This window comes from Microtus pennsylvanicus, chromosome 5, assembly GCF_037038515.1.
Source record: "Microtus pennsylvanicus isolate mMicPen1 chromosome 5, mMicPen1.hap1, whole genome shotgun sequence".
NCBI classification, from domain to species: domain Eukaryota; kingdom Metazoa; phylum Chordata; class Mammalia; order Rodentia; family Cricetidae; genus Microtus; species Microtus pennsylvanicus.
Genome location: NC_134583.1, coordinates 60,830,770 through 60,857,155, shown reverse-complemented (window position 1 = coordinate 60,857,155; position 26,386 = coordinate 60,830,770). Strand labels below are relative to the sequence as shown.

At 44.8% G+C, this 26,386-nt stretch overlaps 1 protein-coding gene across 9 annotated transcripts in view; it reads left to right on the top strand.

Annotated features, from left to right (window-relative positions):
- The window catches only part of LOC142849626 (laminin subunit alpha-1-like), an 82,606-nt gene that overhangs the window by 6,670 nt on the left and 49,550 nt on the right, over positions 1 to 26,386 (top strand). For 5 of the 9 annotated variants that reach the window (XR_012910602.1, XR_012910603.1, XR_012910600.1 and 2 more), the window contains 5 exons: positions 3,454 to 3,546; positions 3,814 to 3,976; positions 19,408 to 21,356; positions 21,604 to 21,719; positions 22,019 to 22,573. Coding sequence is in view for 1 of the 9 variants with exons in the window: in XM_075972037.1 (XP_075828152.1) it covers positions 3,454 to 3,480 (27 nt within the window). In the remaining 8 variants the exon portion in view is untranslated. Of the gene's footprint in view, positions 1 to 3,453; positions 3,547 to 3,795; positions 3,977 to 19,407; positions 21,357 to 21,603; positions 21,720 to 22,018; positions 22,574 to 26,386 lie in introns of those variants that run through there. The other 4 variants (XR_012910605.1, XR_012910606.1, XM_075972037.1 and 1 more) reach the window with 3 other exon arrangements.

Here is a 26,386-nt window from a genome sequence, read left to right as displayed (position 1 = left end):
ATTCCGTTTGGTGTGTATGCTCTATTTTCTTTACCTGTCTATCTGTTGAGGAGCAACATTAACATGGAAAGAATGGAACTCAGTCCCTACACCTTGTGCTGTACAAAACTCAATTCCAAATGGTAGGGTTCCCCCTTCTTTATGTTCAGATACACTCTTTATTCTGCTTTTGAATCTTCTCAGTAGCACATTGTTGATCCCCTACATCACAAACCTGTGAACTTTTATTTGCCAAAGGTGGTTCACTTATGTTTATTGTAATCTTTGATAGAGTTGGGCTTAAATTTATCCTTATTTGATGATGATTTACTTAGTGTATTTTTTGAGAATCCCTTGTCTAATTCCCCTTTCCTTACCTCTTCCTTTCTTGCATTTCCCCTTCATTCCTCAATTTACTTAAGATGTATACATCTTATTTGTGTAGATATAGCAAATACTTTTAAAATGTAGGGAGAATACTAAAATTTGTGACTTTGGAGTTATTTAGTGTCTACTCTCTGTTTCTAATTGATTTAAGAATTCTCAACATGATTTTCTCTTTCTTTTGCCTTCTTGTACTACTTGCACTGGTACAGCCAAGCCTTATGTTGAAGTACCGTGGAAGTTAATGCCTTGATTTTTTTGCTTCAGGTGATAAAATTTGCAATGTCTGCATATCTCTCATTGGACACACTAACTACTGCAGTACTGGGGAAACAAATCATTGCCTCTGTTTTTATTTTAAAGCAGATTCTCTACATAATTCTGACCTGGAATTTACAATGTAGATTAGGCTGGCCTCAAACTTAGAGAGATCCCCCCATGTCTGTCTCTGGGGGCTAACCACATCCAGTCAAATCACTTTATTAACTTTATAAAATATTCCTGTCCATTTTGCAGCCATTGTTATCTCTGATTAACTTTTCTATGTAGATGCAGTTGCTCCTTGAAGTGTCTGGTGAGAATTTTGTTCAAACCCGAGTTTATTCCTATTTCAACTATATCTTTTCCCTTATTCAATACTCACTAAATGTTTTTCATGCTGGTTAAATAATGATCATACAGTAACTTCAAAGTCATCTTTACCTTTTCACTGGTACCGCTGTTCCAAGAGTTTTAGTTCCTCTCCCCATTAAACTCCATGCTTCTCTTTCATGGTTTCATCTTTCATGAATTGTGACTTTAGGATTTGTATTCATGTTTTTATTTGAGAAACCTGCCAGCTTATTCTATTTCGTTCACTTGCTTCTGTTGATTATATCAAAAAGCCATGATGTACTTATATTTCCATTAAAATAAAACTGTCAAGAAAAAAAGCCAGGTTTATACCCTTAAGTTTAATTGCATTTTTCTGATGACTAGGGATGCTGAATGCAGTTTTAAATATTTGTTGGCCGTTTGTAATTGTACATTGTCGTTTCTGTAGATGTTGGCCGAGTCTTTGCTTGGCTTTTCTAACTCAGTGACCTCATTCTCATCTGTCCTTTCTGTTTTTATAAAATTAAGTCTCCCCTTATCTTTCTCATGTATACGTAAAGGTTTCTGCTATTTTAATCTAATAGTTTTCTCATGGGTTTAGGGTCATTTCTCTGAAATTTTACTTCCAATTGCATTATACCATTCAAGATTCCTCAAAATGTCTGGTTAGATAATTCTTTTTCCAAGATCATGAACTGTTAGTTTTGAAGAATGTATCGTTAGTCACTGTGTTGCGTTTGGTGTGGGCTGGGGACAAGAGAACACATTTAGTATTTTCATTTTTAATTAATTGCTACAGTTGGAATGCAAGTCATGGGCTCCTTTGTGACCTGTCATTCATGTGTATCATTGTACTTTCTGTATTTGCCCTCCCTGCTCTTCTCCCCTGCAACCTCAGTGTACAACTTTCTCTCTGTAAGTAGTATCTCCTCTGCTTTCGTGTGTGACCAAGTCTAGATTCTGCATATGAGGGGAAATATGGGGTATTGTGTTTTCTTCTTTCTCTCTTTGCCCTCCCCCATTTATTCCCTTTCCTTCCTCATCATAGTCTCTCTGATTTCATATCTGTATATGTCCTACATATGGGCTCACACACACATAAATATGTGTCCATATATGACAGAAAGTATGGTTCATGTATTTCTGAGTCTGACTTGTGTTGCTTATGTTATCATTTTTATTTTTACATCAGATTTATCATGTTAATGATAATCTCTATTAGTTGTCCTGAAGGTGCTATATTTTACCTTCTTTATGGCTGAATAAAACTCCACTGTGTGTATGAACCATATTCTCATCAAATTAATCTGCTGCTCATCTTGTGGATTGTGAGTGCCTCCCTTCCGTAGCAAAACCACCAGGTTACACTCACCAGCGTAAAAATGCAGGAAACTTCTCTAACATTTTTGCCGTTTTCCTGGTGACAGCCGGTCTTATTGGGTGAGATGGCATCACAGTGTTGTTTGATTTGCATTTTCTTGACGGTTAAGGGTGTTGAACAGTTTCCACATATTGGCTGTCTGAAGTTCTACCTTTGAGAACAGTTCTGTTCACCTATTTATTGATTAGATGGGTTTTCATGTTTAATTCTTTGGGACCTTCTTTTATTGCCTATGTTAATCCTCTACCACATACCCAGTTGCAAAGATTTTTTCCCATCCTGTTGGCCACCTCGCCACTCTGATGCTCGTCCCCTTTGCGGTGCAGACAGCCCTCGATTTCATTGGTCAGTCCTTAACAATTTTATCACCTGTGAGAATGCGAGGTTAGGATGATTAGTTATTTCTAAATAGTATATGTTATCTATGTGATTTATTGATGAAATATGTTGGAGTATTTTTCTGACTAAGTATTATACAGTCATGATTTGCTATAGAGTAACAGTATTCCCAGCATCAGCAGCTGTATAATAATACATGTGGTAACTACAGTTTTGTTATAACTAGAAAGTCATAGATAAGATGACCATTCTAATAAAACTTTGTGGGTAGTCAAATGTAATTTTTGTACAACTTTAATGTATCACAAAATTTTCTTCTTTTGGTCCCTTCTCAAATAGTGAAACAAGGTAACAATTATTCTACATCACTGGGATGTATAAAAACACAGGGCAGAGTATGTTTGACTTGCATATACTATTTTATTAATTATAATTTAAAATATTGTGCCATAATCTGGAAAATGTTCATAACACATTGAATGTGAGAACACAGGTAATAAAGCATGTACATTGAATGTGACGACATCTCTATTAACAAACAGTATCCAGCAAGATAGTCTTGGGTGATGGATGCTATATGAAAATATTTACAGGTCTACCTTGGTTAGATTATGGGCAAATATAATTCTCTGTGTGTTTGTATATTCTGAATTTGTACAATGATTGTTTATAGCCTTGTTTTAAAAATATTCTGATATCAGAAAATGTTACCTACTCATTGCCAACAAATTGGTACTGAAACAATCTCTTTTGTTTTGCCGCTCTTTTGTGTTTAGCCAACAACCCAAGTTTGGAAAAGCTGATTCCTATGAAAAACTGGAGAAACTAGGAGAAGGACCTTATGCAGCAGTCTACAAAGGGAAGAGCGAGTAAGTTAAATATTTTAAAGAACAAGTCAAGGGAGAGAGAGAGGGCAGCTGAGGCCTAGGAGTTGGAATGGCAGCAGGGGTTGCGCGTGGGGCCTTGGGCCAGAGGAGTCGCAGCTCTGGGACTGCACCGCGCCTCGGGCTGGGAACTTGTGCGCGGGTCTCCCTTGCCTCCTCCGTCGGGCGCCACCTCTGTTAAAAAGGAGAGCAAATGAGGTGGAGGCCTCGGCGTGGCCCCGGGCACCACCTAAGACGCCCCCATGCTCCCAGCCTCCACCCAGGCCTGTCGCCCTTGCCTTGTCTGCGCTGCGCGCTGGACCAGTTTCGCGAAGTTGCCTGGGCCCCGCGCACCCCAGATGTGGGAACTCATGGAGCCACAGCCAAGCGAGATCTGCAGGATGAAGAACTTTGTCAGAGAGTTTCAGCAGCATCGGTGAGTATGCTCCTCTGTCCCCCACCACCCCGGCCCAGTGCGCTGCCGCTGTCCCTGGGCTCGCTCCATGCTCCATGCCGCCACCCGTGCTCCTTGCTCCCAACACCTGCCAGGCAGCTGCCACCTTGGGCGAGCTGTGGACCAGGGATGGAGGGGGAGATCTTTCGGAGAGTCGCCCCTTTTCCCCAGGATCTGGGCTTCATTTGTGGACTGTCCCAAGCCTTTAATTTGGGTTCCGCCTCTCAGCCACTAGTATCTTTCGCACCCGCAGTGGACCGAGAGAGGACACCCAGCCCTCAACACCATCGGGCGTCCTGCGGCCACCACGTTACTTGTTATTTTTAAAGCTCTTCGGTATTAGGTGTTTAACTAGTAATTTAGCTTTGAGAATCGCCGAAACCTTGATGTGTGCCTGATGTTTACGTAGGCAACCTAAAGGAAATGGGACAGATACCTTGAGACTTTTGTTCAATACCTTGAGTACTTCGGGTCCTATAAATGGAGGTTTGGGTGTTCAGTTCTTAGGACGCTGAACCTTCCAGCTGCTGGAGAGAAATGTGAGTTATGAAGTTGTGGGGACTCTACGAATCAGTCTCCGGAACTGCTGCAGTAGTACAGTTCAGAGTATTGTCTTTGAGAAAGAGCAACCGACTGAACAAAGAACGGACAAACAACAAGATCAGGGAATGTTTAGGATACTTGAAAAGATAGATCCGTGTTCTAGGGATCTATCTCTAGCAAGATGACAACAGTGTCATGTGGAATGGCTTTGTTAAATCTTGAGGATTACTGGCAGGAAGTGTGCCTCTTAACCTGGAAGTGTAGCTGCCTCCCAAACTGTCACAACTTCCTTTGACACAGGTAACTGTGCCAAGCAAGGGATTCCCACAGAGCCTCAGACAAACCTATCAGAGTGTCCAAGCGTACCTTCTGGCCCTTGGTTCGCTGTGATCGTGTTCATGAAAGTGTTAATTAATCATAAACAAGCTAATTCCTTAAAACCCCGAGGTGCCAGTGAATGTCAGCTGTCTGTCCATGCATGCAAACTGTCTTCAAGTGAAAGTAAACATTTAGTCAAGTTTTTATTGTTAATAATTATTATTATCATCATCATTATTTCTGTCCACTTTGTTAATATTATTTCTGAGAACACTCAAAGTTATGTGCAGAAGCCAGATTAATCCAGCCTTTCCATATTGTGTGTTTGAATGCACACAGACTCACTTTTCTGGATTAGGCATTCCAATGTGGAGTCTTCCATTGAAATGAAGTTCGAAGCCCAGAGGAATGGAGAGTGAGGTGTGGGGTCCTGTGCATTAATCACAAACCACCCATGCGGGTTCTGGAGTCCTTTAGGGCCTGTTCTGAAGTGCATCAACTATATATTTACTAATGCTAATGATTCTGTTGGAGCCCCTCCAGTTTTATGTTAAATAATCCATTGCAGTTGAGACTCAGTAAGAAACCAAGGGCATTAGTAGAAAAATTCTGTATGTCGAAATAATTTTAGGGTTTGATGGCCAATCATTAAAATTTGGGGTAACTGCGATATTGGCAAATGGGTATTATAGTTAATTGGGCTTCCTAGATTATTGAGATTTAGTGATGGGAAAGCTCCTTTTGACTCGAACTCTTCTCACAAATGCCTTCTATGATTATGTGGCGATTACATGCAGGCTTCAGGTAATAACAGCTCAGGAAAGGAAACACGTCATGTCATGTATTGAAAGAGGATCCGTGACTCAGAAGAGAGTCATACTGTGGTATATTGTGGAAGAAATTGTGGTGTGCACCAAAACCAGGGTGTTTATTAGAAACAGCACTGCCAAACACGTATTGTTCTCCTCTGCTTTTCTTCACACTCAGAGGCAGTTAACTTCTGTCATTCTGATGACTGAAGGAGTTTTTGAGGAGGTAAAGGCAACAGATTGAGAGTTTTTGCAGGGAATGTTGGTCTCTGTGTCAGATGGGGTTCCTGGTATTGCCAGTCCGAGCTCAGTGACCTTGGATAGGTCCCTTAACTTTTCTGAGTTTCAGTTTTCAACTTGTTTGGTGGCATTTTTAGTGATCTTGTGTGACATGCAGTGTGGACCAGCTGAGAGGGCACAGGGCAGGACCTGGAGGGTGGGAAAGAAGGAGTCCCAGTGGCATCTGGGTTGTGCTGGGGTCCTGACTGCCAGGATGCCTTTCCATCTGTGCTGTAACAGTTAGACTTAGCCCACTGGGGGTTGTGATAACACTGGGCAGGATGCCCTGGGAGGTAGAGGAAGCTGGCTTGGTCAGTCAGTGAAAACAAGACTGTCAGCAGCACTCACTCCTCTGAGGTCTCCATTCCATTTCCTATCTCCTGGTCCCTGCCCTGATTGTGTTCCTGACCATTGACTGCCCTTCAATGATGGTCAATTATAGTGAGTGTTGTGTGTTTAAAAAAAATAAAGACTGCCTGGAGATCAGAGTTCAGAGCCACCAGAGGTCAGAAAGTGATGGCTCACACCTTTAATCTCATTACTTGGGAGTCCCATGCCCTTAAATCCATTACTTGGGTGTCTCGTGCCTTTAAATCCAGCACTAGGGAGGTGGAGATGGGAAGGAATGTGGCTGGGCAGAGAGAGAAATATAAGGAGGGAGGAGACAAGAGCTCACTGCAGTCTGAAGCTTGGCGGAGACAGATGCATTCTGTAATGCAGTACAGGATCCCCTTCCTTTCTGAGCATAAGAATTCTCTAGGGCTTGGCCCCTTACTTCCCTGATCCTCAGCATTAACCCCTATATCTGACTCTGGATTTTTATTATTCAGAGCAACTAGAATTCGTGTTAGAGTAAATGGTAAGGATATGTGAGTCAAATCAGCCTTCTCCACCCCAAGTTACTTTCCTTGGTGATGTTTGTGACATTAATGCAAAGTAACCTAGGACAGACATGTATTTGACCATTGGTCCTTCTCCGAGTCAGGGGATACTTTGGTGGCAGAGAATGAAGGAGAAAGGGAGGCTGGGAGACAGTCCCCTTTTGAGAATGGCAGTTGGTGGGCAGAACTGTGGGGGATGGGCAAGCCCTAACTGCCACAAGCTGGGGTTGGTTCACCTTCCTTTATGTGGTCCACTCCTGCAGAGGTGGTCCTCATATAGGAGGCTCTATCTCCTCCACTCCTGCAGAGATGGTCCTCATATAGGAGGCTCTGTCTCCTCCAGTCCCCCAGAGATGGTCCTCATCTCATATAGGAGGCTCTATCTTCTCCACTCCTACAGAGATGGTCCTCATATAGGAGGCTCTATCTCCTCCAGTCCCGCAGAGATGGTCCTCATATAGGAGGCTCTATCTCCTCATGGCACTTTTAGTTTCTACACATATCTCAAAAGCTTGAGGATAATTTCCTTTGTTGGTCTGGGGGTTTCTTGAAGAATTTGCCAGTGTAGCACACTGAATGCATTTGGGGAGAGGCAGGGAGGGGAGCAGAGAAAAATGTAGAGCTCAATAAGAAAAGAAGTTCAGAGTTGTTTTTGTAGAGGATCTTTGCTTCCCTTATTATTTATATTCCTAGATCATAAGCTGCACTAAAGCTATTGTGCACGGGATGTTGAAATGATTACTTTCTCTGCATGCTTGTTATTATAGCTGTGAAAGTACCAATGATTTTTGTTAGTTGATTTCATCTCCTTGATACTCTTCTGGATGCATTAGTAATTTCTAGAGGTTTTAGTTTTCAATTTATTTATGATATAATGTCATCTACAAATATGGATGATACAAAAATCTTCTTTTGCTGCTTGGATGCCTTTAATTTCTTTGTCTTCCATGACTGATCTATCATCTCAGGCTCCAAGCAATATGCTGAAAATGAATGGGAATGGTGGACAGCCCTGCCTCTTTACAGATTTTAATGTAGTAATTTCTTTGAGTTTTGCTCCATTTAGAATGACATTGTGAGTTTTGTCATCTAAAAACCTTTATTATGTTAAACTATGACCCCTATAATACTAGTGTCTTTTGGACACTTCTTTTGAATCATCAGATTTGTCAAAGGGCTTTCCTTTATCAATAGAAAGTATTGTGTAATATTCACCTTTAAATTAATTTCTATAATTTTTAAATGCATAAATTTAAGTATGTGAACTTACATTTTTTGGGATCAACCAAAGTATTTGTGGTAGATAATCATTTTGATGTATGCTTTCCTTCAATTTGTAAGCGTTTTGCTGAAAATTTTTGCACCTGTGGTTTTATGTCTTTAAAGATATTGGCTTATATTTTCTGTTTTTCTTGTACATTTTGCCTTGCTAGGGTAGGGGAATTTTACTGGCATCATAGAAGGAACTTGTGAGTGTCCTGCTGTCCAGCATGGGTATGCTGGTAGGGCCTTTATAAGCACCCACAGGGATGATCCGCAGGTCAAGGATTCCACTGTAGTTGAGGACATGAGCACAATAGTAGTCAGATGCTTTCCTGGAGATTCTTTAAGACTGTGTGCAGGCTGAGCTCCCAGTAGTAGAAGGGAAAGAAATTTCAAGAAGCTGGGGACATAGTCTGAAGAGAAGGACAGGGACCCGTGCACTGAAATGCTGTCTGTCAGAACTGGGGGACAAATGGGATGGGCACAAAGCCTGTCCACACTCAGAAGAAGCCTGCCAGAGGGAAAGAAATACATTGTCTGACTCTTCAGAACTAGCTTGGCCGTTCTCTCCATGGGGAATCCACTGGCTAAAATCATCCAGAAAGACTCCATAAAGCCGGAAAATTATCAAGGGTCTTGAAAGCACTTTCCCTTCCCTGATGTGTCCTGGTCTTCAGCTTCTTAGTGATTGCTCAGCGACTAGAGGAAAATGCCTTGAAGCTAGAAGGCATCAGGTAACAGAGAGTGGGCTCCTGGTGAGGACTCTTCCTGCTCTGCAGGGGCTGTTTCTCTCTTGGTCCTCCTAGGACAGGGACTTCTTTCTAGCTGCACTTAAGTGCCTGCTAAACAACTTGTCCTCGGGCTGGAGAGATGGCTCAGAGCTTAAGAGCACTGGCTGCTCTTCCAGAGGTCCTGAGTTCATTTCCTAGCAACCACATGGTGGCTCACAACCATCTGTAATGAGATCTTGTGCCCTCTTCTGGCATGCAGGTAGACACGCAGGCAGAACACTGTACATAATAAATAAATTAAAAAAAAAAAACAAAACCTTGTCCTCATCGCAAAATCTGTCTATGCCTCCCTCTTGAAGGCCTGTCTGGAAACTATTACAAAGGTTGAGGGCCTGGCCATTTAATCCGGGAAGATACCAGTACGCATCTCTTTTGAGGTGCAGCAACAGAGCTGTGAAAGGCAGGCCTTCATTCTACAGCCCTCCTTCTGGGGCGCCTTCAAAGGTGGAAGCAGATTAAATCAAGGTGCTGTCCAGGTGACAAGGGCATTGCTTCTGAGAGTTGCTACATCTCATGCAAAGGGCAGGCACAGCTGAACACGGGGGAGCTGGGAGGAATTCCTTCTTGGGAAAACAGAAGTAAATAAAAACAAGGGGAGACTTTTATGACCCATTGCTCAAAACTCAGGGAGGATCCTGCCAAAACTCCACCCGTCATTCTTATTACATCCTCTTCTTAGAATATGGGAGCAGGGAAGGGTCAGTTCTAGCATCCATATCTATCCTTAGAATTGAGACCAATGTCAATGGCCTTGAAATTGTAGTCTGTATCCAAGTGGGTGGTTTCAGCTTTGATCTGAGGCAGTATCTGATCGCTGCAATGATCTGTTGAGATTGGTTTGCGCCTCTTCTTCCTGCAACCGTCAGGATCCTCTCTACCACGTTCAGTTACTAAGTGAAAATCGATGCCACCGTGATGTGGAGAAGGCAGGGTTGGTTCAGATGCTGTGAGCTTTGGAGAGTGGGCGTTTCTGATGAAGATGTAGCACAGATCCTTCTCCGTGCTTTCTATTTATGTGTCCGACAACTTTTCTGGCCACCCGGTTGCCTCTTAGGTGATGATAATGCAGACTGAAAAGGCCAAATGCAATTTGGCCAGTCATGCATAGTACTTTAAATTGATTTTTCAGGCTGTTCATTCAGGGGATACAGGCCCTAAAGCTAGATGGTCAATGTGCTCCTGTGCAGACAGGTCCTGGTGAAGTCTCACTCTGATATCATGGGGGAGCTGGGGTCAACCTGATGAGTCTCCTTCTTTGGACAGCAAAAGAGAATGAAACTTAAGGAGACATTTCCCGTCCCTGTGACATTTCTTCAGGCACTCTAAGCAAGTATGATGCTTCAGTGGCCTTTTCAATGAGAATCTCATGTCGTTTCTGCTTTAGGAAGGCTGTTTGTAATAGACGTACCGAGCTTGGATGCCTATGAACCACAGCAGTGACCAGCACGGGATGATATCTAGCTCCTCAGGGAGTTCCTGAAATGAGCTTTTCTAAGCTGAAACGAGGGCTGGAACTGGCATCGTGGGTTGCAGCTGCCCTTGACTCAGCAAAGCTGAGCCTTACTCACGGGGGCATAGCTGTAAGTGGGGCTCTTCTTCTGGAGCCCGCAGAGAAGCATGGAGGCACTTGTGGTCATCCGCCCTGCGGGGGACATCAGGCATGTGCTGTTGTGAAGGCTGGGTGTGGAAAAGGCCAGAGGTGGGGTCACCCAGTGGCTCTTCCTGTTAAGTGACGATCTGACATAGGAAGGAGGTACTGGAGATAGTGGATGTGCAGGGCCAGGGTCTGCCGGCTCAACTGAAGGGGTGGGGTCAACCTCCCAGCCCCTCATGTACCAATTTTTTGCATGTTAGTTCTGTCCCCATAATCTCGTCATATTTGTAATTCGGCAAGGAGTCTAAAATCTTTTTGACAAGATCCGTGGGAAAGGAGCATGTCTACAATTATAGGATCTGGGGGTTTGGGCTCACTAGGTATGTTTCCTTCAGGGTTCTTGACCCATGGATGAATATCTCTAATGGAGGGTCTCCTAGTTAGGGCAACTGTTCAAATTTGGTTAATGAGAAATTTAGGTTGCCCAGAGATGTGAGCTAGGATGTTACATGGGCCATTTTTATGTTCTTTGCAGTCTCTTTCAGGGTCCTTCCTCTGAAGGGGTGGTGCCCCGTGGTGATAAAACAGAGCACTATACCCAGACTCCAGACATCTGCCTTCCTCCCATCATCCCCTTTCCTCAGAACCAGTTCTGGAGCATTGTAGATCTCAGTCCCACAGCGCCCTTGCAGCACAGCGCCAGCTGCACAGCTGGTGGCGAGGCCAGAGTCTCCCAGCTTCACATCGCCCTCTGCATCGAGCAGGATGCTGTGTGGCTTCAGGTCTCGAGGGACAGTACCATGGTCATGGCAGCCCTTTACGGCTGACACTAGCTGCCCGAACACTTCCTGCGCCTTTTCCTCACGCAGCCTGCCCACTTCCAGTATTTGCTTCCTCAGATTTCCTTCCAGCGCATACTCCATCACTGTGAAAGTGTAATTTTCTGTATTTAAAATCTGGAAGAGAGGTGCTGAGGAGCTCCATCTGGACGGACCCTTCATCTGGCGATGGATCGAGATAGAGACAGAGACCCATATTGGAGCACCGGACTGAGCTCTTAAGATCCAAATGAGGAGCAGAAGGAGGGAAAACATGAGCAAGGAAGTCAGGACCACGAGGGGTGCGCCCACCCACTGTGACAGTGGAACTGATCTATTGGGAGCTCACCAAGGCCAGCGGGACTGGGACTGAATAAGCATGGGATGAAACCGGACTCTCTGAACATGGCGGACAATGAAGGCTGATGAGAAGCCAAGGACAATGGCACTAGGTTTCGATCCTAATACATGAACTGGCTTTGAGAGAGCCTAGACTGTTTGGATGCTCACCTTCCTGGTACTGGATAGAAGTGGGAGGACCTTGGACTTCCCACTGGACAGGGAATCTGGACTGCTCTTCATTCTCAAGAGGGAGGGGGAATGGAGTTGGGGGGAGGGGAAGAGGGGTAGGGGGGTGGGGGAGGGGGTGATGTGTGCGAGGAGGGGGAGGGAAATTGGAAACGAGGAGGAGGCAGAAATTTTTTTTTGCAACAACTAAAAAAATATAAAGTAAAATAAAAAAAAAAAAGACAGATTGCAGGAAACATGTGACCAAGCTCAACAATCAAAACAAGTGAGCTCTCTCTAACCCAGACCTTTGGAAGTGGCGAAGAACATTGTTTCTGAGAGGAATGTTGTTATCCAAGCTTCTTCAATCTTACAGCCTTTGAGTAGAGTTCTAGATGTCAACAGCAGAACAAATAAAAACTATGAATTCCTCAGTTCAGAGTCTAAGAACTGTTCTAAATAGGAGCCAAATTTCAGGCCCAAGAGACACTCGTGCCTGACTCCCTTCTGAAGAGAACCATGCAGAGTCACTTCAAACACGAGCAAGAACAACATGGCTTCTTCAGGGACTGGGCCTTACATAATCGTAACCGTAATAAGTCTTCTGAAAGGACCTTTCACAGCCTGTCTGAGAGATCTCATCGGAGACGCCACAGTCCTCATTGAAAGCCTAGGAGTCCCTCTGACAGAACCCTTAGAAGCCTCTCGGTCGCAGTCCCTCCCAGAGGAAGGATCGCAGTCCCTCTAGAAGAACCCCTCAGAGTATCTCTGACAGGAGCTGGCCCAGGCTCTAGAGACCCAGACATAGCTGGTCTAAAGAGTTCAAGAATTATTGAACTCTCCTAGGGACCAAACCCCAAAAGTTGGACAAGTTTGGAGGCATATAGTTAGTAGAGAAGGAGAGATCTGACCCTATTAATTATATCCTGCAAATCTTCACCTAGCTGCCCCTTCTGTTCAGCCACTGCCTGCACCCTCAGCAGTCAAAGAGCTATCTGGGAGGGGAGTGAGAATGGGTCCATAATTTAAGACCAATACAGGGGTAAAAATTGAAAAAAAAAATCTGGAAGAGGCGAATGATGTGTGGGTGCTTCATCATTTTAAGGATTACCACTTCAGGCATTGTACTAGGAGCGGCGGGGCTGTGTCCTCGGCACCCGGCCGCCCGCATGGCTAGCTTATGCCCTGAAATAATTACAAGGAAACTGTATTCTTTTAAACACTGCTTGGCCCATTAGTTCCAGCCTCTTATTGGCTAGCTCTTACATATTGATCGAACCCATTTCTAATAATCTGTGTAGCCCACGAGGTGGCTTACCAGGGAGGATCTTAACCTGCGTCTGTGTCCAGCAGGAGAATCATGGAGACTCACTGACTTGGCTTCTTTCTCCCAGCATTCTGTTCTCTCTACTCTGCCTGCCTAATTTTCTGTCCTATCAGAGGCCAAGCAGTTTCTTTATTACTCAACCAATGAAACAACAGATAGAAAGATGACCCTCCTCCATCAAGGCATGACTAAATGATGTTCGTTGTCATTTCCTACTGCAGGAGCGCCTTCCGCTCCTTCAGCCAATAGCTTCTAAAATACCAGCCCACTGGGGCGTGGTCTATTTATCTTTTAAAAAGAGCAGCAAGCCTCTGCCCCACTCTCTTGGTTCTGGCTCCTGCTCCAGCGACTAGCTCCTGACAGGTGTATTGTGAGTTTTAGCCCCCAAAATAAACACCCCTTTAAATCTTAATTGGTGTGGGGTTGTTCCGTGCATTATCTTCCACCATTTTTTATTGCCACCAGCATGTAAACTTGGCAATGACAGGCCAGTGCCACAGTGCCAAGTCCGCCCTGGCCCATGATGCACACACAACACATTAAATTGCCTATCTGTTTTTATTCATGGGGAAAGCAGGTCATGAGGCTTGTTGTTACTGGCCTCCTGTCCAGAAACAGTTGTGCCAAAGCCTGAAACCAACAATTAGAATGAAGATACCAATGAGTGTTACAGGTCACCAAAATTAGCTCCCTGGTCTGTTGGAACAGAAATGTAGCCCAGCCTACAACTTTTTATATACAGGATACTCGTTCTTCAATCTCAGTGACTATTTTTGAGGTAAAAGCTTGGAATGTTCCAATCACAGCAGGCTGCAGCCTGTAGTGATTGTCTCCATGTTGGGCCACAGGTACCTTTCCCCTTCTTATGAAAATGCAACTAGCACCCCCCAGCTACTGCTTCAGTGGATCAAAGAGACAGATTTACTCCTTTAGAACTTCCAACCAGCACAGTGGCAGCGGCCTTTGTAGCTGGGTCTTGAGAACCCCAAACCATGTCTGAATGTTTAAGGATGGTGTGCAGTTTGAACAGGTGTCCTGCAAAGAGACAGAGTCCTTAGCAGATTCTGTCAAGGCAGTGTTTACAGCCTTGCATTCTGTGGCCAGGGGAATAAAAGCAGAAAGATAATAGGCATGGGGAGCTCTTGGTCACACTGGCCACACTCTGTTCCGAACCTCTTAGTTTTAGACCTTGTCCAAGGGCTTGCTTCTGGTGTGGACAGAAGGACCACTCTTAAGTGTGAAAGCTCAGAAAGTAAGAGGCTGCCCCGTGGGGTCTTTTGAGCATGTGGTTTCCATTCTCTCTAGGCAGCAGTGATTGTTGGGTGGGGGGAGGACTAGGCTGCTTTTGTGCATGTTCACCTCATGGCTTCTTGGGCAACCACTGTGGTGAATAAGCTCCTTACTGATTGGAGATCTCACCCCAGAATATGGTGTAGGAGGTCCTCCTGCATTCGTGTGGCTGAAGATGGAAGCAGAGAACACTGTGTCCTCCAAGCTAAAGGATGATCACGAGGTCTTTGCTGGTGAAAGACACAACACAGCTGATGCAGATCCAGGTGCCCTGTCTGGTACAGGCTCTTGGCATCAGGGAAGTCTAGCTGATCAATGCAGTAGTTCAGTGGGTTGTTTGCCCACACACAACATCTCCTATGGAGAAGGGAGCTGGGGCCCACAAATTAAAGAGTGCGCGTATTTTTAATGGAGGGAAAGGGAGCTTGGCTGAAAATAATGTTTCAAAGTTTAAAGAATAGATCCCACCAGTGGCATGTGAAAGGTTTCCATTCAGGGATCCCTTACTGGGCTCCTCCTCCTGCTGCCTCTTCCAGTGGGGCCACTCTGTAGTTAGTCAAAGGCTATGCCTGCCTATTCAGCACCCTCGCGCAGCAGCACAGTCTCCACAGGCAATCCCTGGTTGCCCTCATCAGTGCCCTGAAACACCCGATGTTGTTAGCTGAAGATGGTCCAGGTGGCAGGGGCATGTCGTTTCTGTAGCCGACACATGGGCAGACGCAGCCTTAGTCAGTGGGGCATGGGCAGAAGTGGGGATCTTCTTCTGGGAACACCATAGAGGCATGGGGGCCCTTCTGGCCATCATCTGCCCTCATAGGCCAAAGGTGGACTCACTGGCATTTTGTTCCAGGTAACGACCAGTTGTTGAAGGAGGTACCGGAAATGGTGGAGGGCATGGTCTGCCTGCGTGGCTGAGGTGGTGGAGTAAAGCCTGTGATCTGCCAGTTCTTTTAATATTAAATACATCCCCATTATTTTGTCGTGTTTCCTGTTCCTCAGGGACTCAAAGATGATGTTTCTTGGACAGCCATGACTAATTAGGTTGTCTATTATTTTTGGATCTAGGTAGGGCTCCCTCTGGATGTTTATTTTAGAACACTTGACCCATGGGTTTTGGATGATGGCTTCAATGAAGGGTCTCCTCTCTGGGGCAACCGTTAGAATTTGGTGAATAAGGTTTTCTAATGATGCAGGCATGTCATCTGGGATGTCATAGTTGCCAATGACAATTGTTTTCCTCAACTTCTGTTAGGGTGCTTCCTCTGAAAGGGTGATACCCAGTGGTAACCAAATACAGAACCACTTCAAGGCTCCATACGTCTGCCTTCTTTCCATCATATTCTTCACTTAGTAACAGTTCTGGGGCATTACAGATTTTGGTTTCAAACGCCCTTTTAGCACAGTGCCAGCTGCACATCTGGTAGCAAGGCCACAGTCCCCAAGCTTTTATTTTGTTCTCTACGTGTAGAAGAATGTTTATCGGATTTTAGGTGTCAATGGATGATGTTTTGGTCATGGCAGCACTTTAAAGCTGACACTAGCTGTCCAAATGTTGTTCTTGCCTTCGCAGTTCTAATAACAGGTATGTCCCCATAATCTTACAGGTACAAGCTGGGGTGGAATCAAGATGCTGCCTCCATGTCAGAGTCAGGTCTAGGTGCCAGGCGCATTTCCTCTTCTAACATGCTACTCTGACACATGAGGTAGATGTAGCATAGATCAGTGGGGTTGGCTCCATGTCATAAGGCTGGTGTCTAGGAAAAAGAAATTATTGCTAAAGATGAGTGTGCCAGAATGAAAAGCAGGTAGGCCCTTCATTGTGGCATCTTGGAAAACCAAAGGGTAGAAGGTCTTGTCTGCTGGACAGACAAGTATCTTGAGTAGGCACCCACTTGAGCCTGGATGGATGGTACCACCATGGGTCTCCCAAGAGCTTGGCAGCCGAGGGGTTGGTGAGGATTACTGTGTAAAGTCCTGTCCATCGAGGTTTGAAAGACCTAGTAGTTAACTGTTTGAGGAGTACTCTGTCCCCTGGGGAGAGTGGGGCAGGCTTAGGGGCATTAGAGTCCACTGGTGTCGTGGCAGGAAGACAACTGTCAGCGTGTGAATGGAGAACGGACCTCAGAAGGGAGAGGTAGGGTAGGTACCCTGCCAGTGGAGGAGTTTGAACTGGGAGGTAATGGTTAAAGAGAAAGGGCCTGCCATAAAGCAACTCAAAAGGGCTCAGGCCCATAGGGGAATGTGGGGTGGCCCTGAGACAAGTCAGGGCAATGGGGAGAAGGGAGGGCCAAGATAACCTGAGTTCAATGAAGAGCTTGATTAGTTGTTGTTTGAGTCCCATTGTCCACGAAATGATGAGAGCTTCTGACATGAGCTCCATCACACCTTCTGTTTCCCTGGAGATTGGAAACGCTTCTATCCATCCTGTAAAAGTGTCCACAAGTGTTAAGAGATAAGAGAGTTTTTTATGAGTAGGCATATGGGTGAAATTAACCTGTGAATCTTTGACTGGTTGGTGTCCACGAAGCTGCTGTATGTGGAGAGCTCCTTGTGGGTTGGCCTGGGCACACGTCTGGCAGGAGGAGTGAACCTGTCAAATAGAATCTTGGGGATGGGTGGGGTTAAAAGGGAGCTCCACGAAGTGGAACAAAGCTTTGGGGAAATGGCTAAGGATATCTCCACCCAGTAAATGTGCTGGGCAAGCTGGTATCGCTAAGAAAGAATGAGAAAAAAACATGTCCTGCAAGATGATAGGGCAGTGGCAAAGTTTTAAGAGGGGAGGAATGGGTCCCATCTACCCCCATAGCTGAAATTGGTGAGGGAAACTTAAGGCCTGAGTGAGAATAAAAGTAATGGACTTACCTGCCTTTTGTAGCATGACCCTAGGCTCAGAGAGGGTTACAGGATATACAAAGTCTGGGCAGTGTCAATCCTCTGCAAGACTGGCACAGTTTCACTTGCCTATGGTGATGAGGCCGGACCTCCGTGGCTTAGCATTGAGGATGAGCCCACACGGGGGCACTGTGATTTCCAGTGTCCAAGTTGTTGGCAGATAGGGCACAGCCTCGGAGCAGGTGTAGTGCAATATCGTGCCATGTGCCCATTTAGGCCACACTTGATAGAGCCTTGTGGTTGGCTTCCCTTGTCCCCCTTCCTGTGACCTTAGGGCAGCTGCTAAGGCCTGTGCCTATAGATTGTCGTAGCTTTGTCTGTCAGGAAGACTCAGCTGATTCCTCTTGGGCATTAAAACTTTAAAGGCCATTTTTACCAACTCAATTTGGGGACTATCCTCAACCTTTCTTAACTCTTTCCTAATATGTGGTACTGACTGAGGAAGCAGAATGATTAAGTAGAAAAGGAACCTAGCTGCTTTTCTACCTGAGAGAGATTTGGAAGAGAAAAGGGGGTATGGGAGGGGCTAGCCCAGTGTGCAGGGGATCCAGGAGTAGAGCGGTGAGGTAGGAGGGGGAGGGGACGGTGAAGTTCGCCTGTAACCTCTGAATTGGAAAAAGGAGCAAATGTTGCTCCATGGGAGGGGATTGGGAAGTGTGGACTTGAGGGAGTGGGGGAGGGGCCAGTGCCTCTGGCAGTGTGGTGCTGTGAAACACTGGCTACTAAGGGGGGGGAGCAAGAGCACAGAGAATATAAGTAAGCTCTGTTCATTTGTATCAGACAGGCTTATTTAAAAAGGTTTTTGGTGGGCTGGAGAGATGGCTCAGTGGTTAAGAACACTAGCTGCTCTTCTGAGAGGTTGTGAGTTCAATTCCCAGCAACCACATGGTGGCTCACAACCATCTGTAATGAGATCTGGCACCCTCTTTTGGCATGTGGGCATACATGGAGGCAGAATGTTGTATACACAATAAATAAATAAATCTTTAAAAAAAATAAAATGTTTTTGGACCAGGCTTACAGGGGCAACAGTGGACCTGGACCTAGCTTTGAACTGCAAGTGCCCATTTTAGAGTCTATGCCCAACCACGTGGCCTAAGTCCATTTCAGCATGTCCGCCAAAATGGCTCTAAGTCCAAAAGGGGCAACGGAGATTGAATGCCCAGCGTCCCAGGACAGACAGATCTCTGCCTCAGTCAAGCCTGATCCCACGGGATTGACAGCTACCTGGCGCTCAAATTCCCGACGTGAGTTCATGACTTTAACAGGAATCCCAAAACGACAAAAATAAGTACGAATGGGTCCCCCCAAACCTTATAGCATAGATAAGAAAAGGGACTCACCAAGATGCAGCCACTGTAGCCCAGAAGCGGGTTTTTAAGCGTGGCTTAGAGAGCTCAAGATTGTAGACTAGGGGCCTTTCAACATGTGGCCTGCCTCACGGAAAGGGCCTGCCCTGTCTCAGTGGAACCTCCAAAATGTTAGGAATATTTCCTAACATGAGCTTCCTGCCGATGCAAAATTCCCATCAAGCCAAATCTAAACAAGCCAAATTAAGAAATATCCAGGTTTAATGCAAGTTCCACGCTCTCAGGTGGAGGAGGGGGAAATCGGAAGCCACAGAAATGCAACCGTCTGGAGGAAGAAAGGGAGACCACGTGTTCCTTATTCAGGAGATCACTTAAATACCCTGGGGAGTGGTCCTGACCCCTCCCTGGGGATGGGGTCAGGACCTGGCCTGCTGGGTTTTGGAGTCTAGACCAGGCCTGAGTGCTGGGATAGATGTGAGGGGCTAGGTCCTATGCTCCCAACTTGACAGAGGTTTCAAGACCCAACTATAAAGGCCACTGCCACTGTGCTGGTTGGAAGTTCTAAATGAGTAAATTTGTCTCTTTGATCCACTGAAGTAGTAGCTGGTTGAATTTTCATAAGAAGGGGAAAGGTACTTGTGGCCCAGCATTGAGACACTCACTAGAGGCTATAGCCTGCTGTGATTGGAACATTCCAAGCTTTTACCTCAAAAATAGTCACAGACCAGGGAGTTAATTTCAGTTACCTGTGGGACTCCTTCATTGATATCTGCATTCGAATTGTTTTTCAGGCTTTGGCACAACTGTTTCTGGACAGGCGGTCTGCTTTCCCCGGAATAAGGACCTAGACAGGCAACTTAATGTGTTGGACACCATCGACCAGGGTGGACTTGGCACTGTGGCACTGGCATGCCATTGCTGTGTTTACATGCTGGTGGCAAATAAAATGGTAGAGATGAAAACGAACACCTTCCTCTAGTCATGACTGAAGGGGCTGTCCTAAGAAAGGATTAAACACCCCTACTTCATTTGCCTCTTCCAGATTTTAAATACAGAAAATTAGAATTTTACAGTGATGGAGTTTGTGCCGGGAGGAAATCTGAGGGAGCAAATACTGGAAGAAGGCAGGCTGCATGAGGAAAAGGTGCAGAAAATATTCAGACTGCTCGTGTCAGTGTAGAGTGCCGCCCATGGCCATGCATCACCCATCGAGACCGGAAGCCCCAGAACATCCTGCTGGATTAGATGCAGAGGGCGATGTGAAGCTGGGAGACTCTGGCCTCACCACCAGGTGTGCAGCTGGCACTGTGCTGCCAGGGCGCTGTGGGACTGAGATCTACAATGCTCCAGAACTGGTTCTGAGGAAAGGGGATGATGGGAGGAAGGCAGATATCTGGACTCTGGGTATAGTGCTCTGTTTTATCACCACGGGGCACCACCCCTTCTGAAGAAGCACCCTGAAAGAGATATCCACCCTGAAAGAGATATTGAGAAGAATATATCCAAAGGAAGGTATTACATCACAGCATCACAGCTTACATCTTTAAAAGACTTGATAATCTCTTTTTTTCAAATGCTCAGTGTTGCCCCAGAGAGGAGGCCCAACATTGAAGACATTCAGCAACATCCATGGGTCAAGAACCCTGAAGGAAACATCCCTAGTGAGCCCTTCCCAGATCCTGTATTTGTAAAAGAGCTCTTTTCCTATGGATTTCCTCTAAAAAGATCATATACTCCTTATATAAAAGAGAATATAATGAGATCATGAGGCCATACCTATTAGAACAGGCACAACAGGAGCTTGACCCCACCACCTCAGTCAAGGCGGGAAACCCTGGCGCTGCACCTCCACCGTCTCTGCTACCTGCTTTAACATCTGGTCATCACCTGAGAAGTAGAGCCAGTGAGCCCGCCCACGACTGGCCTTTTCCACACCCAGTCTTCAGAAGAGGATATACCTAATGTCCTGACATTATCAGGGCAGAAGATGACCAGAGGGGCGGGCCCCCATGCCTCTATGTTGTCCCCAGAAGAAGAGCCCCACTTCAAGCCATGCCCCACTGACCAAGGCTGCATCTGCCCCATGTGTCTGCCACAGCTTAACAGAAGAAATGCCCCTGCCACCTAGACATGACCCTGACATGGGGACAGCATCTTCCACTCAGAACACTGAGTGCTGCTGGAGACTGAGCAGGGCAATCAAGGCTAGCCTGTCAAGACTGTGTTGCTTCCTGGGGGCCCCAAATACACAAACCCGGCCTGTGTTCAATTCCAGAGTGGTTCCACTGAGAGAAGCAGGAGGAAAAACCCAGTAAGGGATCCCTGAGTCCCTGAATGGGGACCTTTCAGATCCCTCTGGTTGGACCTGTTTGTTCCTCTTCATTCTTTGAACATTGGGGTATGTGTGGGGGGTTATGAACTCTTCCCCGCTGAACATTCCCACATCATGCTCAGTTTCCAGAGCTGCCTTCCTCTTCAGTAAAGTGATCCCTGCTGTTGAACTTGTGGGTCCCATCTCTCTTCTCCATAGATGTGTGCAGGCAGACGGCCACTGAAACTGCATTGATCAGCTAGACTTCCCTGATGCCAAGAGCCTGCACCAGACAGGACTCCTGGACCTGCATCAGCTGTGTCTCACCAGCGAAGACCCCGTGATCATCCTTTAGCTTGGAGGACACAGTGTTCTCTGCTTCCCTCTTCAGTTACCTTGTCTTCTCAACGGCCATTGCCTGGCCCTAGGGTAAGCCTTGCTAATTCAGAAACGTGGGGACAGCCTATATTCCCGCACCATCTGTGCGGTCTCTGCTGTCCTCTCTGAGCACTCTGTCCCTTGTGACTCCCTGTGTGGATCATTCTTCCCTTTGTCTGTCCCTTCATCTTCCTTCAGGATCTATCTGTTCATTGTCAGGGCCTCAGGAAGGTGTGGGTTCTTGGGAATCACCGCCCTTCTCATCCCATGGTTTTCCACCCTCTCACTTCTCCCTCAGCCTCCTGATGCACGTGGCCCCCTGGCAGGCCATGGTCTCTGTGTGCAGGACAGGAGGCCATCATCGCTAGGTCTGGCATCCTCCTCTGCATCGTCACCACCATCTCTAATATGGAGGTAAATGGGTGCCGGCCTCTCTCTTCCTCGGCCTGCCACTGTGCCCTGTGACACAGTTCATTCCTTTCAATGTCTAGACCTGGAATTCCTCTGGAGATGGGACTTGGCAAAGGGCCACGTGGGCAGAGGTTCTGTCTTTTTCAGATCACTGGTTATTTTTAAATGGGAGAAATCTGGGGATCCTGTAGGCCCATATTTCTACATGGTGTGACAGCCATGTTAGTGGTTGGTATCCTTGCCAGACAGGCTGTCACTACCCTAACAAAAGCTCAGGATGTGTTGTTCCTTTTCTTTTGTAGATTTGTAGATCGCCCAAGAAGAGTTGTGATTTCCATGCTACTGACGGAGCTGCAGACCTGACTGTAGTCCTGCTACCCGGAAACAGAATGTTAATGCACTTCCACCTTAGTTTACCTTGGGGGATAAAAGGTGTTTGGATAATAAACATGGGTGATCTTCAGGATTTGAATGAAGCCTGAGACTCCCTTCCGATATCGCTGTGTGAACTGTGTCTCAATTATTCCCGTGCCTCCACGCTGGTCCAGAGAAGGAAAAGTGGTTTATGTTGGGACATGGGGCCCCGATAGGATCCGTGCTCTTTACTCGTGCTTCAGTCAGCGTGCTGGAGGCAAGTTCCCTCAGTGGAATGGTGGTGAGAGCAGCAAGAAGAGGCTCATTGAAACTGCTTCTCCTTTGAAGGTCGCTACTGGAGGATACTCAGGGTGTCTGAAAGCTCCTCCTTGCTGTCACCTGACATGTGCCATCCCTCAGCTCCTTGTCAGAACTCCTTAGGCCGTGTACTCTGGGTGCCACAGAGCACCAGTTGGGAGCCAAACTAATGAGATAATCATGAGGTTTGTATTTTTCAGTGTGTTTATATGGTGGATTACTTAGACAGATTTTCATGTGTTGAACCATCCTTGCATCTCTGGGATGAAGCCGACTTGATCATGGTGGATAATGGTTCTGATGTGTTCCTGGATTCGGTTTGTCAGTATTTCATTTAGTATTTCATTTGCATCAATGTTCATGAGTGAGATTGGTTTTTAATTCTCCTTCTTAGTAATGTCTTTCTGTGGTTTGGGTATCGGGGTAATTGTAGCCTCAAGAGTTTGGCAATTTTCCTTCTGTTTCTATTGTGTTGAAATACTTGAGGAGTATTGGTATTAGTTCTTTGAAAATCTTGTAGAATTCTGAGCTGAAACCATCTGGTCCTGGGCTCTTTTTGGTTGGGAGACTTTTGATGACTGTTTCTATTTCTTCAGCAGTTATAGGTATGTTTTATTTGCTTATCTGGTCTTGATTTAATTTTGGTAACTGATATTTATCCAGAAAGTTGTCCATTTCCTTTAAGTTTTCCAATATTGTGGAATTTTTGAAATATGACCTGATGATTCTCTGTATTTCCTCAGTGTCTATTGTTATGTCCTCCTTTTCATTTCTGGTTTTTGTTAAATTTCTCTCTCTGCCTTTTGGTTAGTTTGGATAAAGGTTTGTCTGTTTTGTTGATTTTCTGGAAGAACCAACTCTTTGTCTCACTGATTCTCTGTGTTGTTTTCTTTGTTTCTATTTTGTTGATTTCAGTTCTCACTTTATTTCCTGCCGTCTAGTTCTCTTAGGTGAGTTTGCTTCTTTTTGTTCTAAAGTTTTCAAATGTTCCTGTTAATTTACTAGTGTAGGATCTTTCTAGCTTCTTTATGTAGGCATTTAGTGAATTTTAGGAAGCCTTTAGTTTCTCCCTTTATTTCTTCCTTGACCCATTGATGATGCAGGTGAAAATTGTTTAATTTCCATGTGTTCCAGAAAACCCACAGTTTTAAACCATGGTGATCTGATAAGGTACATTGGGTTATTCCAATTTTTTTTGTATTTATTGAGGTTTGTTTTGTTACCAAGTATGTGGTCAATTTTTGAGAAGGTTCTATATGGTGCCGAGAAGAAGGTATATTCTTTTCTGTTTGGATGGAATATTCTATGGATGTCTGTTAAGTCCATTTGAATCATAATATGTTAGTTCTCTTATTTTTCTGTTCATTTTTTGTCTGGTTGACCTGTCCTGTGGTGAGAGGGGAGTTAAGTCTCTCACTATTAGTGTGTGGGGTTTAATGTATGATTTAAGCTTTAGAAGTGTTTCTTTTTCATTGGGGCATAGATGTTCAGTATTGAGATTTCCTCTTGATGGATTTTTCCTGTGACTAATTTGAAATAACCTTCTTTGTCTCTTTTGACTAATTTTAGCTCTTGAAGTCTATTTTGTTATCTATTAGGATGGCTACACCCACTTGTTTCTTAGGTCCATTTGATTGGTGTATTTTTTTCCAACCCTTTACTCTGAGACGATGTCTGTCTTTGAGGTTGAGATGTTTCTTGTATGCAGAAGAAGGATGGATTATGTTTTCGTATCCAATCTGTTAGCCTGTGCCTTTTTATAGGTGAGTTGAATCCATTTACATTAAGGGATATTGATGACAAGTGATTGCTGTCTACTGTTAATTTAGTTTTCATTGTTGGTGATGTTAATTTGTGTGCTTTTCCCTTCTTTGGGATTTGCTGCTGTGAGACCATCAATTGTCTTTGTTTTTGTTGGTGTAGCCATCTTCCTTAGGTTGGAGTTTTCCTTCTAGTATTTTTTGTAGGGCTAGATTTTTTAGCTAGGTATTGGTGAAATCTAGTTTTGTTAATGGAATATCTTGTTTTGTCCTTCTATGGTGATTGAAAGTTTTGCTGGGTATAGTAGTCTGGGCTGGCATCCATGGTCTCTTAATGTGTGCATAACCCTTGACCACAACCTTCTGGCTTTCATTGTCTCCACTGAGAAGTCAGGTGTAATTCTGATGAAATGTCTGCCAGCATTCTCACAGACACCAGAGTATATTAAATAGCACACTGGCCTAGCCCATTTATTACATATATATTAGCATTGTCAGTGGTTGTAACAGGGGACTCTACTACTGAGCTACATCCCAGTCCCATTTTATTTTTCTATTTTTAGTTTTTGAGATGCTAGGGCTAGAATACATGCTGGGCTCTACCACTGAGCCACAGTTTCCAATCTATTTTTTAAAATCAAACAATTTTATTTATGGCTATAGTCCAGATATGTATTTTTCCAGTAAAAAATATTATATCCAAGTATCCTTGGGAGATGTGAAAAAATATTCCTTAACTCTTGAATAGAACTATACTACATACTTCATAGTTTAGTAATAGTAACAATTAATACAACATTGAAAGCAAATATTTTCAAGAGGTTATATTTTAATACTACTTTTAATCAGCATAATTAACACAGAAATAAAAACTGTAATAGAATAGTTTGGAAAGTCTAGGTAGGTGACTTATGTCTGTAATCCCAATATTCAGAGTGTGAGACAAAAGGATTATCACAAGTTCAAGACCAACGAAATATTCTGTTCCAGGTCAGTCTGGGCCACAAAAGAGGGACTCCTGTCACAAAGCAAAAATAAATTAATTAATAATTAAATTAATTAACAAAAAGAAATTTAGAAAGTATTTTAAATGTTAATGCTGACAGTTACTTTTTATTTTTAAATATTGAAATTCGGAAAAAATGTTTATGTGAAATTTATCATCTCAATCTTTTTCTTTCTAAATTCCCTTTTGTGGTGCTAAGGATGAAATCTAGGACCTCACACATCATGACAGAGCTCTGCTCCCACCTCTGTCTTAATCATCTGAGCACAGTGTAGTAGTATTGATTATATTCAGAATGCTGCACATCACTGCCAGAATTGTTCTCATTCTGCAAGAGCTGAGATCCATGCAGAAACAGCACCTATTTCTCTTCCATTAAACCTCCCCTTTATTAAATGATTACCTAAAAAGCACAAATGGGGGCTGGAGAGATAGCTCAGTGAGCTGCTAAAGTGCCTGCTGCACAAACTTGGAGATCTGAGTTCAGAGCAGCAACACAGAAGTATGGTGGCATGTGACCGAAACCCTAACACTAGATGAAGACGTGCATGTGTACAAATAACGCACATACACATGCATAATTAAGACAAATACCAATGGAGTTGCAATGCACAGCTGTATCTTTACCTAAATTCCTGTAAAGTTGGAGCGGATGAATTCCAGACAGTGTCCAGAATCTCATCATTCTCGAGCACTGTGATCTCTGGGATTCCACAAAGCAGTGAGGGCAGAAGCTGCCAAGCTGAACACAAACCTGTGTAATGGTCGCTACCAGGCAGGAAGGAGATGGCCCAGCTGGCAGCTGAAGCCCTCCCTTTTGGAAGCAATCCAAAGATGATGAAGAAGCCTAAAACAGCTCCTCATTAGGACTGTGAGGAAGGCCCCATGCCATTTCTTCCCTGTTGGGCTTATAGTCTGACCATCTGGGAATAGTGACCCTAAACATCTAATACAAAGCATATCATCTCTTGGAATCCTTCCAACATCGAGGTCAACCACACTTTGATCTCTGCAGCTAGGAGGGTTGAGGTTAAAGCTGTTACCTAACATGTCGCCCCAACACTGATATGAATGAGGCTGAGGAAGCCCGCAGCATGAGCATGTGGGACCCACTGGCTGACTGTTGTTCTTATTTTCTTAAGCCACCTACCACAAGCTAAGGCTGCAATACTAGGAAAAGATTATTCCTGCGAGGACCGAGGAAGCAAATCTGGGTTTCAGGTCCTGAAAAA